This window comes from Urocampus carinirostris, chromosome 11, assembly GCF_059441175.1.
Source record: "Urocampus carinirostris isolate Australia breed hairy pipefish chromosome 11, RoL_Ucar_1.0, whole genome shotgun sequence".
Classification (NCBI taxonomy): Eukaryota; Metazoa; Chordata; class Actinopteri; order Syngnathiformes; family Syngnathidae; genus Urocampus; species Urocampus carinirostris.
In genome coordinates, this window is record NC_142359.1 from 1,078,424 (window position 1) to 1,093,653 (window position 15,230).

At 40.7% G+C, this 15,230-nt stretch overlaps 1 protein-coding gene across 1 annotated transcript in view; it reads right to left on the minus strand.

The window, feature by feature from the left end:
* The window catches only part of snd1 (staphylococcal nuclease and tudor domain containing 1), a 237,408-nt gene that overhangs the window by 176,534 nt on the left and 45,644 nt on the right, over positions 1-15,230 (minus strand). Inside the window, exons 12-14 of the mRNA XM_088347694.1 lie at positions 6,016-6,116; positions 5,550-5,660; positions 1,994-2,066 (exon numbers count right to left, since the gene is read on the minus strand). Coding sequence (XP_088203820.1) covers positions 1,994-2,066; positions 5,550-5,660; positions 6,016-6,116 — 285 coding nt within the window. The remainder of the gene's footprint in view (positions 1-1,993; positions 2,067-5,549; positions 5,661-6,015; positions 6,117-15,230) is intronic.

Below are 15,230 nucleotides of genomic sequence, written 5' to 3' on the forward strand. Positions count from 1 at the left end.
TAAAGTCAATCATTATTAAGACTATTTCGTGGCCATATTTACCCAAATAAAATACATATAATGTTAAAATATAACCCGTGATAGTAGGAGCAAGTACGCACACGAGGCTCTCATGATGGTTCCAAGAGGAAAAAGAGACCGCCCCCAGGGGGGCGTGGTTTATTTCACGTCAGTGAAAACATGAAACACATAAACACGACTTCAAAATAAGAGAATATAAGATTGATAAACGTACAAGAGATGCAATTAGACTGATTATTGAAACGTTACTTCATGTGTGTGTGTGTGTGTGTGTGTGTGTGTGTGTGTGTGTGTGTGAAAGATTGTTTTTATATTTAGTAATATAAAAACAAGCTAATTACCTTGAGACAGAAATTCAAGAGATTTACATCGAAAACCTGACGCTACTTCACATTTGTTTACAAGAATGGAAAAGTCTGTAGGTAATATTAGAGTTCATTACGGAAGACAAAAAAGTGCGATGTTCATAAAAAGCAGAAAACTGATCCAAACTTGGTCTCATGATATCGAATGCTCTGAAGCAGAGTGCTTTTAATCGTTCAATCTTAATAGACTGTTGGTCTTTTGCTTGTTTTTTAATTTACGAACCAAAAGAGCACTATTTTCTAAATAGAGTTGCCCACTTGGCTGCCATCAGTTGGGGGGTGGTGACGCTTGATAGGGAAACGCCATCATAACTTAGAGCAGGCGTGTCAGCCTCATTTCACACTTCTTAATTGTTTTCTTCATGTATTGCTTGGTCTCTAGCAATGGTTCCCAAACGTTTGCGGGCTGGCGCCCCCTTGGCACCCCAGTGTATTCCTACAAGTGATGTACCGCCCTTCTTTGGTGCAAGCTTAGTTTCCTTCTCGTTTGTTGACTCTGGGACTATGTTTACAGAGTCCGTCATGACACTCCATAAGCTCACACGTCGGGTGTGGCATAGTATGGTGCTTGCAAACTTTGAATCGCGTTTATTGGCTTGTGCCATTATGAAAACTTGCCTCTGATTGGTCGGCGCTTTTCAAAATCAAACAGTAACAATTGTGGTTGGACAAAATGCAGTCATCCACTACAAACCATTGAAAAAAAGTGCAGTGCTTTGCAATTTCACAACGGCACTACCTTTAAACTTTTGACTTGGACTTGGGACTGCCGTCCCCCTAACGCGCCTCCCCTACCGCTGCCTTCTTCCTCAACCCCCAAGATATTTCCGCCGCCCACTTTGGGAACCACTGGTCTATAGAGTCAGACTATCAAGAAACATGCTAATGTCAACAATTTCCAGCATTTAAGCACTTCACCCAAAATTCAAGCATTTTCCTGACCTTGAAAACACATTTCCCTGCATGATTTGATTGGAAGCTGGATGACAGATTTACACCGATTATTTCTTGCCACATTCCATGAAAATAGACCAAAACCAGGAGTGTGGTAAATAACTTGCCCTTAAAAAGTTATGAGTAGACTATATTCTCTAAGTAGATGTTAACAACTCCTAATAGAGTTCAAAAAGTCTTTAGGATTTTTGTTTCGAAAGCGTTTTTATCAGAGCTGTTTAAGACGCACAACACAATGGGAAGCATAAAAACGGGAGGGAAGGAAGTGGAGAGTGATTTCATGCTCACGTTGGCGGTTTTCTGTTTATGTAGCATGAAAATGGTGAAAGAAAGAAAAGGTGCGTTCCAAATTGAGTACAAACGCGAATCGAATACCCCCCCCAAAAAAGTTTATTGAACCAAGTCCTCGTTTCGTAGGAAATGTAAGGCATCCGTTTCCTCCATCAGCTAGTATTAAACACCCTCCTGGTTGTACACTGTGTTCTATTTTGCCCTCTGCAACTCCTACCCTATCATTGGATCGAGCGAGTTTAAACAGCTGCACCAGTGCGCCGGGAGTTAATGATGCACATCGGACTTCCTAACAGCTAGACGTCGTCCGTTTCGGGGTGTTTTTGGACAGGATCCTCGGGAAATGATGGTGGAAGACCTACCCCAGATATATCCGCCACTCTGTGAATGGGAACCTCCTTCTTGCTGTGCAGCCCCTTCCCGTTCTTGATGGCCCTGGAATAGAGACACAACAGCATGAATCTGGAATGTAAAACAGTCTTTAAAACACGGGAAAGCCTCCATAAATATTCGTATATTTGAGTTCAATACGAAAGACCAAATATCGAAAAAGTATTGTATGTATAAAAAGGTAGAAAAACGGGCCAAATGAAGACTCAATTCATTTCAATGATATTGATTGCTCCAATGCAGAGTGCATTGAAACTTTTAAACTGCTGATCTTTTCCTTTATGGGTTACGTATTTTAATTGATATTACTTACTGAGGATCTGTGTCTGAATTGGCTGGGCTAGAATTGTAAAGTCTACCTGCTTAGTGCGCCCGCCCTGAGACTGGGAGGTCGCTGGTTTAAGCCTCGGCCGAGTCATACTTAAGATTTACAACATTGGTACTCATTCCCTCCCTGCTTGGCGCTCAGCATTAGGGGTTGGAATTGGGGGGTTTGCTCACCTAATGACTCCCAACACAGCAGTTGGGTTGAGCGAGGGGGCTGGGAATCCCCTCCTCTGTATCAATCTCCCAGAAAGAGTCAGAAATGACTCTCGCCACCTCTCACTATAGGGGGATATGGCTCCGGTATATATTATAATAAAAAAAGAATTGTAAATATTTTTTTTCATTTTATCATTTAATTATAGCACTGAAGAGTTTATATGTTTGTTTTGTATTTTATTGGCATTTGAATGGATTTTGTGTTGTTGTTCGGCTTTGAATCTGTTCATTTTGTTAAAACCTAAATTGTTTTAAACAAGATATGTTTTTGTAGATCTGTGAATAGTTTTATTTACATTTTCAGGAGATCCCTGCAAAACATATGAAATTCCCAAATAATTGAGTCCATACCGTTTTATTACTGATAATATAGCATTAGAAAAAACAAGAAATCCGAGAAGCCCTTCGGGAGCCGAAAAAGCCGTCCCTCCTCAGCGAGCCGAGCCAAGAGAGACGTTTTTTTTAAATTGATCTGTTCTTTTGTGTGCGACCAGTAGGGGGCAGTGACGGCTCACAACACAACGCCATAATGACAAGCTACCAGAAGCAGACGTGTCTGCATCATTTTCACGCACTTTTTTGGGTAATTTGTCTCTATTGCGCAGTCTACATAGTCAGACTGCAAAGAAAAACGGCAATGGTGACATTTCAAGAATTTTCAAGCACTTCACGCAGAATTCAAGCATTTTACCGAGCGTGTTAAGGATTTCAAGCACCCGTCTGAACCCTGTAGTCAGCCAGGACATTTTGAAATATTGTACTTTTCCCGTCCCCAAGGACACTATGGCATTTAAATCATGACCTGGTAGCAGGATTCATTTTTGTTAATCGATTGATCCCAAAACATGGCAGCATTTAATATATTTCAACCACAATCTTAAGTATTTAATACTAGCTTCAACTACTATTATGCGCCGTTTACATCTAAGTTTAAAACACACTTCTATTCTATGGATTATAAATGACGTATATTTCACGATGATGTATGTCAGACCTGGGCACTCCGGTCCTGGAGGGCCATACGTCCTGCCAGATTTTGAAGTTTGCTCTTCTTTAACTCAGGTGATACAAATTATAACCTCGTTAGCAGTGCTCGTTAACGATACTGGTGATTGGAATCACCTGTATTGGATCAGAGAAACCTCAAAAATCATGCAGAACATACGGCCCTCCAGGACCGGAGTGCCCAGGTCTGATGTATGTGTATTGCAACATCCATTTTGGCCTGGTCCTCCTGGAATGTGCAGTTTCTTCATTTTCCTCATGCTGAGGTTGACATTTTCCTTGCTTTCATGTCGGTTTTAGATCAGGGGATGCGGTCTGTACAGCCCTTTGAGATTTCTTGTGAACAACGGTGTCACAAATAAACATGACTGGAGCTACATACTATACATTGAAGTGTTTAATCAGCAATGGGAGTGAAGGAGGAATGAAGGGTTCCTTGAATGCGGCAGAAAATACAAGCAAGCCTAAAGACAGAAACCTCTCATCAGCTATAATAAGAGCCCCGCTGGGGAAGGAAGAGATTAAGGGAGAGCAGGAGTGGGAAAAGGCAAGGCCAAAGAAGGACTGAAAGGAAAGGTGCAAGAGGCGAGAAAAAGAAAGGAGGGATGCAGAAAATGGACTATGAAAGGAAGCTGCGTCTCCTCTACCTATAGCCAGATCTTAATCTATGCCACGCTAATAAAGCTCGCACTAAATCTCCCCACTGCAACCTTATATAATGATTTGCATAGTAACTCTAGGAGAGCCGGGCACAGGAATGTGGGCTGTAAGGCGTGGTTGCCTAAAATGCGGCCCGCGGGCCTGTATCAGGCCAGCCACTGTTTTGAATTTGGCCCGGGAGACAACACCCAGAGAAGCGCAAGAGAAAAACCAGGTGTCGTTTGAAACACTTGATTTTGACAAAGCAGGGCACCACACGCAAAGAAACGGGAGTTCTTTCTTTTCCTTTTGCTTTAATATTCTCTCTCTCATCTCTCTTTCTGTCTCTTTTTCATTTCGTCTTTTCTCTGTCAATTGCATTTTATTTTTCTCTTCTCTCTCTTTTGTTTTCTTATTTTCTTTCTGTCTTTCTCATTCTCCTCCTCTCTCTCCCGTTTTTTTCTCTTGTCCTCTTTCTCTCCTAAATCTACTAGTCCGTTCCCCGTGAGAGTTTCCTCGAGTGGCCCTGGAGCTCAAATGGGTTTGACACCCCCGCTTCAGGGGAAACAAAATAAAATAATAGATTGTGACATGAAATTGAAATAAACGATGCCACCTTGGATTGGTTGCGGGGAAGACGCTAGGTCAATTTCTTTCAACATAATGGCCGTCAAGGTCAAACATACCTTCAGTTGTGGACTACCAAGCGCACCCGATTAAGGGACCGTTGCGCAAATTCAAGAACAAAACTCAATGTTGTCTTAGTGGTGAGGTGCAACGTCAAATATTACACACTGGGGCTTTATGTATATGTTAACAATGTCCTAGAGTCGGTATAGCCTATATTCTCTAATCGTATCTGATTAGTTAGGAGGAATAGGGGACGAAGGTGAAGTGGTCGTGATTGATATTTTCAGCCGCACTGTTTTCCTTTTCCTATGTATACCGAAGTCATGTGATGGCAAAATACAAAGGCGGACACATATTTACCATTAAGTAAAATAAAACGAATGACGAGGGCTGCGTCACACAGAAGTTTCATTTTTTTTGTCGTGGGAGGTTACTGCGGTGATGGGCCAAATTGCATTCACTTGTCATCGTCCCTTGTGGTCGAAAGGAAACTCCAGCGACCTGACATTGACACTGATTAAACGATGAGAGAGCATTTTTGATGGCTAACTTCTACTGCTGTTCAATTTGATGTAATAAGGATTTTACTGTTGGGGTAAGAGTTTAAAAAACGGGGGCAAATTGTAAAAATTGAAAAGATTACCGACTGTCCCCATGAATCACCAAAAGCCAGGAAACCGAGTATACGCGAGTTCAGGGTCGGTTGCTCACCGGGCCTCGGCAGCCAGCAGCTCGTCATAGTGCGAGGAGCGTTGGTCGTCGTCTTGTCGGTACCTGATGACCGTGGCCAAACCTTTGCTGACCAGAGCCTCTGCGATGTTACTGTGGAAATCAAAGTGGTTCGAGTCAATGACCGACAACCTGCGGACCGCTACCGTGCCGCACAGGAAGAAAAATGAATGGCGTTATTTTTGACCTATAGTCTAAAAATATATTTGATGACTATCGTAACACACAAAATGTTGAGATAGCAGAATAATTCAGGGTTAGGCAACCTCTCAATTACATACCAAGGCATCTTGAAAAGGGGCCAACGATCCGAGTTCCTACAATTTAAACTTCCAAACTAAAGATAGCTCCATTACAAATCACAGTAATTACAAGCAGACACCGTTGTAAATCCACTTTCTTTCGGAAAACAGAAGAAAAAAAAACGAGAGGCCGGTGAGTTACTTACATGCCACCGATGGTGACCGTGGCACACGTGCGCTCGGAGAATGCCGGAGTGCTTTCGCCCGGGCCGGTGGCTGCTCTGATGTAGTCCACAGTCACGTTGACCTAAAAACAAAAAGACAGAAAGGGTCTAGAAAAGGCAGGCGAAGTCAGCGCACGTTCAAGTTAGAGGTCCACTGATTTTCAGCACCAGTATTTGGAGATTTAGTCAGTTATTTATTCAACGGGCCGATTGTTTAGGCTCAGATACAGCAGAGCCTTTCCCTGCCTTTCGTCTTACACACTACCCACCCCGCGCCTCCCGATTGGCTAAGCAACCGAGGGCAGAGCCACCGGGGCAGGAAAAAAACATTCAAGCTGAGTAAACAGCTGCAGCTCTGCTAGCTGATAGAGATTTTAAAAAGTCCGTGGCAGAAAAGTGTGTAAAAAGTGTAGTTTAACAATCAACCCTGTTTGTTTGTCATTTAGCGAGAACGTAAAAAGCAAAAGTGGAAGTGATGAGCTCTTACCAGAACAATAATTCGTTAATTTTGGCCACACCTATCAATGTGTGACCTCTGAGTAAATTCTGTTGCACTTTTTGTTTTAAGTTAATTCAAATCATGCTGGAGGTATTGTATTTTATCTATTTAGAATAGAATAGAAGAGAAGAGAAGAGAATAGAATAGACCTTTATTGTCATTGTTACAAAATGGGTTGAACATATTGTGACAACGAAATTGGGCATTGCACTCCAGTTTTACATATTAACAGTGAGGATAAAAGGAACAAAGAAGATAAGGTTGGAAAACAAGGAGGATAGGGTTATAGTTATAATGTACACAAAATTTACACAAGAAATGTGGGCACGTAGGATGTTAAATACAGTTTGGTATCGTATTTGTGCAATATGCGTTAGGTGCAAGAATAGTCAACATTGTGCAAAGAAACATAGGCATGAATACCATTTAGGCTATTGTAAAAAGTTTCAGGGAGCTACTATGTACCTTCATACAAGATGCTGCTAAGCCTTGGTTTTACTTCCTGCACTGTTAGTTTTTGGTGAGTGAAAGATGAGTCTAATTTGTTAGAATTCTATTTTTTTATGTAAAAGGTTTAAGAGGGCTATTTAGGTTTTGTTTAAATGTATAACAAATATTTTTGCTCATATTAAAAAAATTCTTGCGCCAATTTTGAAGCTTTTATAGCAAATGAATCTCGACGATCGCCCTCCTCTTCATACGAATAGTCTGTATGGGCCCTGAAATACCCCCAACAGTTGATCCTTAGTTCATGTTATTGTCATTTGTTTTGGGGAAGGGTTTGTAGGGGTTTCTAAGCGGAGGAAGAAAAGGGAGTTGTCAAGGTCACCCTCGTCGGCGTATATCATGTCAGGCATGAGCGTGGAGCTCCCGAGAGGCCGTTTGCGCTATTGCGGGTGCACAGACGACACAACCCACATGACTCTGCGGCGTGTTCTGCACAAATCTCCCCCGAGAGCAATTCAAACACCCCGAAGAGAGGCTTTTGTTACATGGCTCATGTGGAGAAAGTATTCTCTACATGCTACAGCAGAGAAAGAGTGAAGTTTAATCATTTAGGCCAGTGGTTCTCGACGGGTTTGACTTCAGGACCCAGCGTTCCACCCAAATGAAGAGCTGCGACCCAAATCGAGAAAGAAAATCCACGTCTTGTGCAATTTAAAGCAGAGAGAGTGGGATATATTTACCTTTTTTTCAAAAACAAAACCAGCAAAACCACTCCAAATATTGATATACTCGCATAGTAAGCCTACACTGCTGCTAATCTGTACATCTGTTTGGGTTTTTTTGCACTACTGGCAGTTCTCTTATACCTAGCCACTCCTTTGCACATCTGTTCTCCTCTGCACTACCGTACTCCAGTGTTATTGTATAGTGACTTGTTTACCTGACTTCCCATTTTGCACATCTGGTTAGCTGCTCCTCTTGCACTCTTTGCACTACTGCATAATACTTAACATAGCTATGATTATTTAGTATATTATTAGTACTTCAATACTCCAACTCAATACAACATTTTATTTATATCTTTACATTCAAGAAAACTGTGCGGGTCAGATGTATCGGCATTTCGTTCTGTATACATGTCTACAAGAATGACAATAAAGTAGATCTGAATCTGAATATAAGCCTAAATGGATTATAAGTGACCCCCAAAACCTGCTTTCAAACAGTTTGTACCCAAAGTATTAAAGATTTAGTGTACCTAAATGAGTATTGCTTGTGCAGATAATAGAAATGTACTGGAGAAAATTGAGATTTTTTTTACATTTATAGTAACGATACGAGATGTGGTTTTCGATATGCATGTTCCGTAAGGGAAAACCCAAAAAATAGGTTGTGACTTGCGTACACCTTTTCTCATGGCTAAATTCAAGCACTCAATAAGTACTTCCAGAGACAATTTTCTCTTTTTACCCATTTACATTAAAAGAATGCGGCGTGAAAATATGTGTTTCGCAGATCCACAAATAGATCTGTTATTGACTTAAGTGAGTTTTAGTCTTACAAGTGCATAAAATAATCCTGCAAAATGCATTACCTTTACTGTTACTGTAGTGGAATGCAATAACATTTTAGAAAACGCCGTTTCAACTCTGTTTCATATTAGAAAAAAAAGAATGTATATACATGTGTAACACTGTCGTTCCAATTTGTAGGCATATACAGTATATACTTGAATTTGTCGTATCTTGTTCTGAACTCTTTCTGTAAATTTCTACTGCCTTCGTAAACCAAATTTCATCTGCATTTTATGGTAATGGCAATACGGACGATCTTGACTCTTGAATGTGTTCCGTTACTCTGAGCCTGCTTAGAAGTCAATGTAAAGAAAATGGATACCAATGTGAGCAAACACCAATGCCGTTTTCTACGCTATGTTCCAAACGATGTGGAATAATTACATGTTTCGGATTGAATAATGTCAAATAGCAAAGTAAAAATAATACCAAATAAATAATACATCTCGAATCAGTGGGCTAGTTTATGATAGTGAGCCTGTCCGCTTGGATGATATCTTTCTGCTCGTTGAATATCTGAACTATTAGACACCATGTTCAGTCTACAAATATGGCGTACACTTTTTTTAATCGAATTTGGCCAACGATATCAAAAAATGAAGCCTGTAATACGAGTTCTAAGATCCAAATACGTTATATTGAACTGAGTGAAATACAAAGCAGTCGCCAGCAACAAAATAAATCCAGGTTACTCAATTTTTTTGGTCATCTCAACACAACATTCACTGTCTGAACCTAGACGTTTTTCTCCCCAAAGTTATTGTTCTTTAATCAATAGGAACACCGTTAAGGATATTCAAAAAACTTTCTTTGCACAGAAACTGATTTTGTTTTGCATTCACTGCAATTTCACCAGATCCCCAGTAAGCGACAAGTGAGTGTATAAACGCATCAGATGAAATAACATCAAATGAGATGTTTTAGGGGCAGCACGGCAACGCAGTGGTTAGCGCGTGTCCGGCACAGTTCTGAGGTCATGAGATCGAACCTCCTGTGTGGAGTTTGCATGTTCTTCCCGTGCGTTTCCTCCGGGCACTCCGGTTTCCTCCCACATTCCAAAAACATGCATGTCAGGCTCATTAGCCGGTCCAAATAGTCCCAACTTGAGTATCATATGTAGAGCTGCACGATTTTGAGAGAAAACCTAATATGGAGTTTTCAAATCAATAAGATTTTCAAACTTGTGAATGTTGCCTTTCGAGAGACCAAAACTGTCCATCTTCTGCAAACGTGTCAAGAACAGCAATCAACTTACTTATTGGGTACGTCTTGGATCGGGAATTTAGATTCATTTGACAGGGTCGTTAATGGGCTAAACTTAAACAGCTCTGTTGGGGATGGCCTTCTATTAATACTTGAAAAAAAAACCGCAGTGTCTCGCGATGAAACTATCGCACTGTGTCATATCGCAATATCGATTTAGGGAAATTGTGCAGCGATCGTTCGCCGTTTCATTAAAACGGCTATTATTTTTTAAAAGCTTTGTTTGCTTTTGGTAATAATGTTCCATTGTGGTATCACTAATGGAATGTCTCCTCAGTGTTGCACGGAAGCTCTCGCTGCAGTAATGAACTCATTAGGCTCAACTTTAGATCTTTTCTGATGGCTTGCGAAAAAAGGGGAGGGGGATTTTGACTTACAGTCGGAAATGCCCTTTTTATCAATAAAACAAAGCGAAATGGACTGCAAGTGAAAAACACGTCTTAGCGGTCATTGTGAAAGCAAGAAAATACATAAATATTGTTTTCACGTTGAAAATTTAACAGCGCTCGCCTCGGGGACATCCTCCCATGTCTTCTAGCAAAAACATGATACGTGCGTTCACCACATTCATATTAAAATGTGCAACAAATGAATGAAAAGCTTTCTTTGTCATGTCATGCATGCCTTTGAATTTAAATGGGCTGCAAAGCGGATCTAATGAAAGATGCAGATGATGTGATTAAAAGAGAGAAAGAGTGGAGAGTATTTGACAATGGATTTTTGGATGAATTGCGTGCTAATGTTTCACACCGCTATTTTTAGACGCATGTTTACCGAAGCAATGTATTATTGTGAATAAAAATTCACACACTAAACATGATATTTTTACCCGTTTTAGTTCTAAAGTTTTTGAGATGAAGTGTTTGAGGAGTATGTTAGGAGTGACAAGATTGGAATGAAATTGTGAGAGACCGAACTGGAGTAGTAGCGGAACTGAGCAAGTGTGTGTATAAGAGAGTTCCTTGTTGGTTTTGGACACATGGAGAGGATGAATGAGGAGCAAATGCTGAAGAGGATCTACAGAGCAGAAGTAAATGGAAGGAGACCAAGAGGAAGTCCGCGATGGATGTGGCTTGACGGTGTTATGAGTGCACTGCAGGAAAGAGGTCTAAATATAATGGAAGCTGGAGCTCTTGTTGGTGATAGGAAAGAGTGGAGAGGTGTTGTGAAAGGATAGTGGGATTGCTGACACGTTCTTAAGGATGGGCTTGGCACCCGTATGATGCGGCAGGGGTAAACCAGTGAAAGCTGTTGGGCCCTGATAGTTGAACAGAAAAGTGCGTTGTGTCCCCCTGACCCGAGTGACATGGCCCCTTTTTCTCGTGTCCCGTTTCATCTGGAGGGACGAAGGCATGACCGACTTAGGTGCCGAACTTGTTTGTGTGTTTTGGCATTTGGGTTGGCCATGGTCCAAAAATCTTTGTGTGTGTTTTTGCAATTTTTTTTCCCCTTTTTTAATTTATTTGTTATTGTATGTGTTTGTCTTGCTGTCGGTCACCCCTCTTGAGGGATATGACCAAGGTAGATGGATAGATAGTTCTTAAAAAGACTTGCAAGGAAAGGGGGGGGCTATATCAGTGTCAGTTCCCATGACCAGGATAGTTATCGGGCTTCCCTCATTTTTACTGTAAACAAATTATTTTCAGACGCATTACATTAAAATTATTATTCCATAAAACTGTCTGACGGGAGAAAATATCAATACGACCAAAGAAAGCACAAAATCGATGGAATAACAAAATTCTCAGACATCACAAAATGTGATTCTCAGGCGAGACATGAAACGAATCAAACTCGGACATACATTGTGACAATCGGTGTTTATCTTAAAAGTACGCTTTCGTCGGAGATAACGGACCTCTAAACAAAGCAAGGGAACGCTCTTAAATCATCTTTCATTGCATATGCAACCTTTCTCCGTCACCGAGCGAACGCGAAAAAACGGCTGCGCTGAACAGGAGCCACTTTTCAGCCTGCAGGATTACCCGAATGTGCTCAAGCCCGATAAGTGGCTTAATGCATCATCTCCTTCGGACTTTTTTTTTTAATGTTGATGCTGCGGAGCCTGAGAACCAGGCATACACAACAAGCACGACTTAAAAGTTAGTCAAATGCTTTGGGATTATGTCACCATGCTAACGCAGCTGTTTCAAATAGGCCAGATGTATTTACAAATTACAGAGGGAGAAAAACGATTTTTTTTTTTTTTGTGCGAATATGAAAGTTGTACAGCTACGTAAGCCTGCCGCTTGTTGGTCCAAAACAGCCATTTCAAGTAGGGTCATGAAACGGAAACAAGGCAATAACTTGAATATACACAAGTCCAATTTGACCTCAAATCAAGAGTGAATATCAGAGTTGTTCAGCTGTATATCCCGCTGCCATTTTAAACAGGTTTATGAAAATCAGGCAAAGATGGCAAAACTCAGGAGAGGAATTCAAACGACACTTTGCTGCAAACCATGCAATTAATACTTGCAATCAATCAACTTTCAGAGAAGAGTGAACAGTACCCCATCATAAGATTTACAACATGTTCTGCCCGAAAATAGTCGGGGCCCAAAATGACCGAAAGTACCGTATTTTCCGCGCTATAAGGCGCACATAAAATCTGATTTTTTTTTAAAAAGCTGACTATGCGCCTTATAATCCGGTGCGCCTTATATATGGATCAATTTTGAATTGCAAGGTCTCGCAACTAAGAGAAGCAGCCACCGACTCCATTTTTCGCGTAGAAGAAAAAGTGCGCTGTGCATACTGGGAAATATTAAACAACGATTCTCTTTTATTTGTGCGTTTGTATAAAGACCCTGAAATGGCTCCTATTAAGAGACACGCTTACAACGCAGAGTTTAAACTCAAGGCGATCAGTCACGCAGTAGAACACGGAAATAGAGCAGCAGCGGGAGAGTTTAACATTAATGAATCGATGGTGCGGAAGTGGAGGAAGCATGAGGATGAGCTGTTTACGTTTTACATTTTACAGTTATTATGTTATTGCTTTATTGTTATTGTTTTGCAATTGTTATTGTTTTTGCACATTACGAGTGTCACTATATTGCGATTGCACTAACGTTTAATTTACCATGACAGTATCAGACGTTTTTTTGCGTGTTGACTATATGGAGGAAAAGTAAAATGTTATGCCTTGCTGTTGTTAAAAGATGTTAAAGATGGGTCACGAAAATGCTTTACCTCAGAGAAAATAATAAAACGGCTGTTTATTCATTTTGGGAGTGAATGGAGTTGTGGAAAGCTTGTTTGTTATCTATTAATAAAGTTTGACTGACCTATCTGACTGTTTTGTTGACATTCCCTTTAGCGCGGCACCATCTAACGGTTGCATAACGTAACTACATCCTCTACTGTAGCCAAGTCAAGTCACATTTATTTATATGGCCCTGAATCACAAAAATGTCTCGAAGGATTGCACAGGATTACGATTACAAAATTGCACAATTACCCGATCTTAAACCAGCATGCACTTATAGCGCCTTATAATGCGGTGCGCCTTATGTATGGAACACGTTTTAGAATATATCATTCATTGAAGGTGCGCCTTACAACACGGTGCGCCTTATAGTGCGGAAAATACGGTACTTTTTTTATTTCGGCAGAAAGGGAAAGAGGTATGTTTTCGAGAGTAGGAGTCATCCTGCTCATGCAAATCTCAACTATAGCATTATTTTTCTGATAAGGTTGGAATAGAGTCTTTTGCACACAGCTGTCGCAGTGCTAATATATTTTACAACAAGTCGACGGACAAAAAAACAAAAAAATAATATTTCTTGCACACAATACAACGTTGTCTTGTACACATTACCAGACACAGCTTTCAGCCAATGGCAACAAGCGTTTGGGGGACAGCCACTTCTCATTAATGAAACGATGAGTAATATTTAGTGCCTCTTGACATGAATTTGAATACTAGGCAAATTAATTATCGTACCGATGCTATTTTTTTAAATCATGGGTCGAGAAATTTGTATTTTTTTTGCCCATTTGTGTCGCCCCCATATTTGTCAGACATCCTGCCACCACGTTGTGCCGTGTATCACTGGCCCTCGTATTTTCAAGACATTTAAATTCTAGTTAAGGCCTCATTTTTAGAGTAATAAATTCAATGCCTTTTACGACTAAAGATCCGTGGGAAACCTGACTGCAATCCATAAGTTTCCAACAGAAGTTTGAAAATTTGCCTTGGTTTATTTGCATGTTGTAGAAAAAAAAATATTGTTTGCAGTCCCTGAAAAAAACAAACAAAATCTGCCCAAATTGGATGTATGGGAGAAAAAAAACTTTACATGGAGATCGTGTGTTGAAGTAAGTCCTCAACTTTGGAGGTTCCACTTTGCCTTATGACCCCCCCCCCTAAGAAAATACTGTAATCAGCCTCAGAAATCAAAACCCGCACCCCACATGGCTGAAAGGAAAATTGAATATGCAAATCACCGATAAGATGAAAATCTCGGCGGTTTCCTTACAGGGATGATGAATAGGAGCTTTAATGGGGAGCGGGCGGCGCTTTATTCCATTGAAGCCGAGCGGCGCTGCGTCGAGACTTTGAGCTTTCTCCTGCTTTAATGCTGCGTAATGTCCTGGAGGCTTTGGTGGAGCTTGCTTTCTCGGCGCGGCACTCTTGAATTTAAGACGGGTAATTCCAAAATGTGCCGAGTCAACCCTGTGACTGGACAAGTCCTACTGTAGATTTTGCACCTCAATAAAGTGACCCCCGTAGTACATCAAAGTTACTGTATTTTCTGGACAATGAAGCACACTTTTTGGCAGAAATTGCAAAGTGCGCCTTAAAAGCTTCGTAGGTTTTTTCGTAGCCAAATTCAAACGCTTTCAATGCCAAATTTACAATTAAAAGAAGGAATCCAGCACCGATCGAAAGGACGAGGGCCTAAACCTTCGTTCCAAACCTCAACCTTGTTTTTGAAACTTGATATCGGTTAAAACCTTAACTCCTAGCCCTAACCCTGTTTAAAATTGTAACCCTAGCTCGAAACCTTATACGCAACCCTACATCCAGCTTAATACCTTAATAGGGAGGCTAAACCTTAGTTACCAAGCTTAGCTCCAATCCTATTTTGGAAACAAAATGCATTTAAAACCCTTAAGAGAAGCCCAAACCCTAGCTCCTAACCCTCGCCCAACACAGAAGAAACATGGTGAGAATTTCATGCATTTAAAAGCACTTCACCTAAAAATCAAGCACTTAACATTACAATTCAAGCGTGTTCGAGGATGTCAAGCACCCGAATAGAATTGGCCTTATAACTCGGTATGCCTTGTATAATACCGCGGATACAATTTGTGTAGCAAAAAATGATAGGTATGTCTTACCATACGAAGTTTTACCAGATACCGCATTTGTGCAATGATTGCTCAATCGATAAAATGCATTCCCA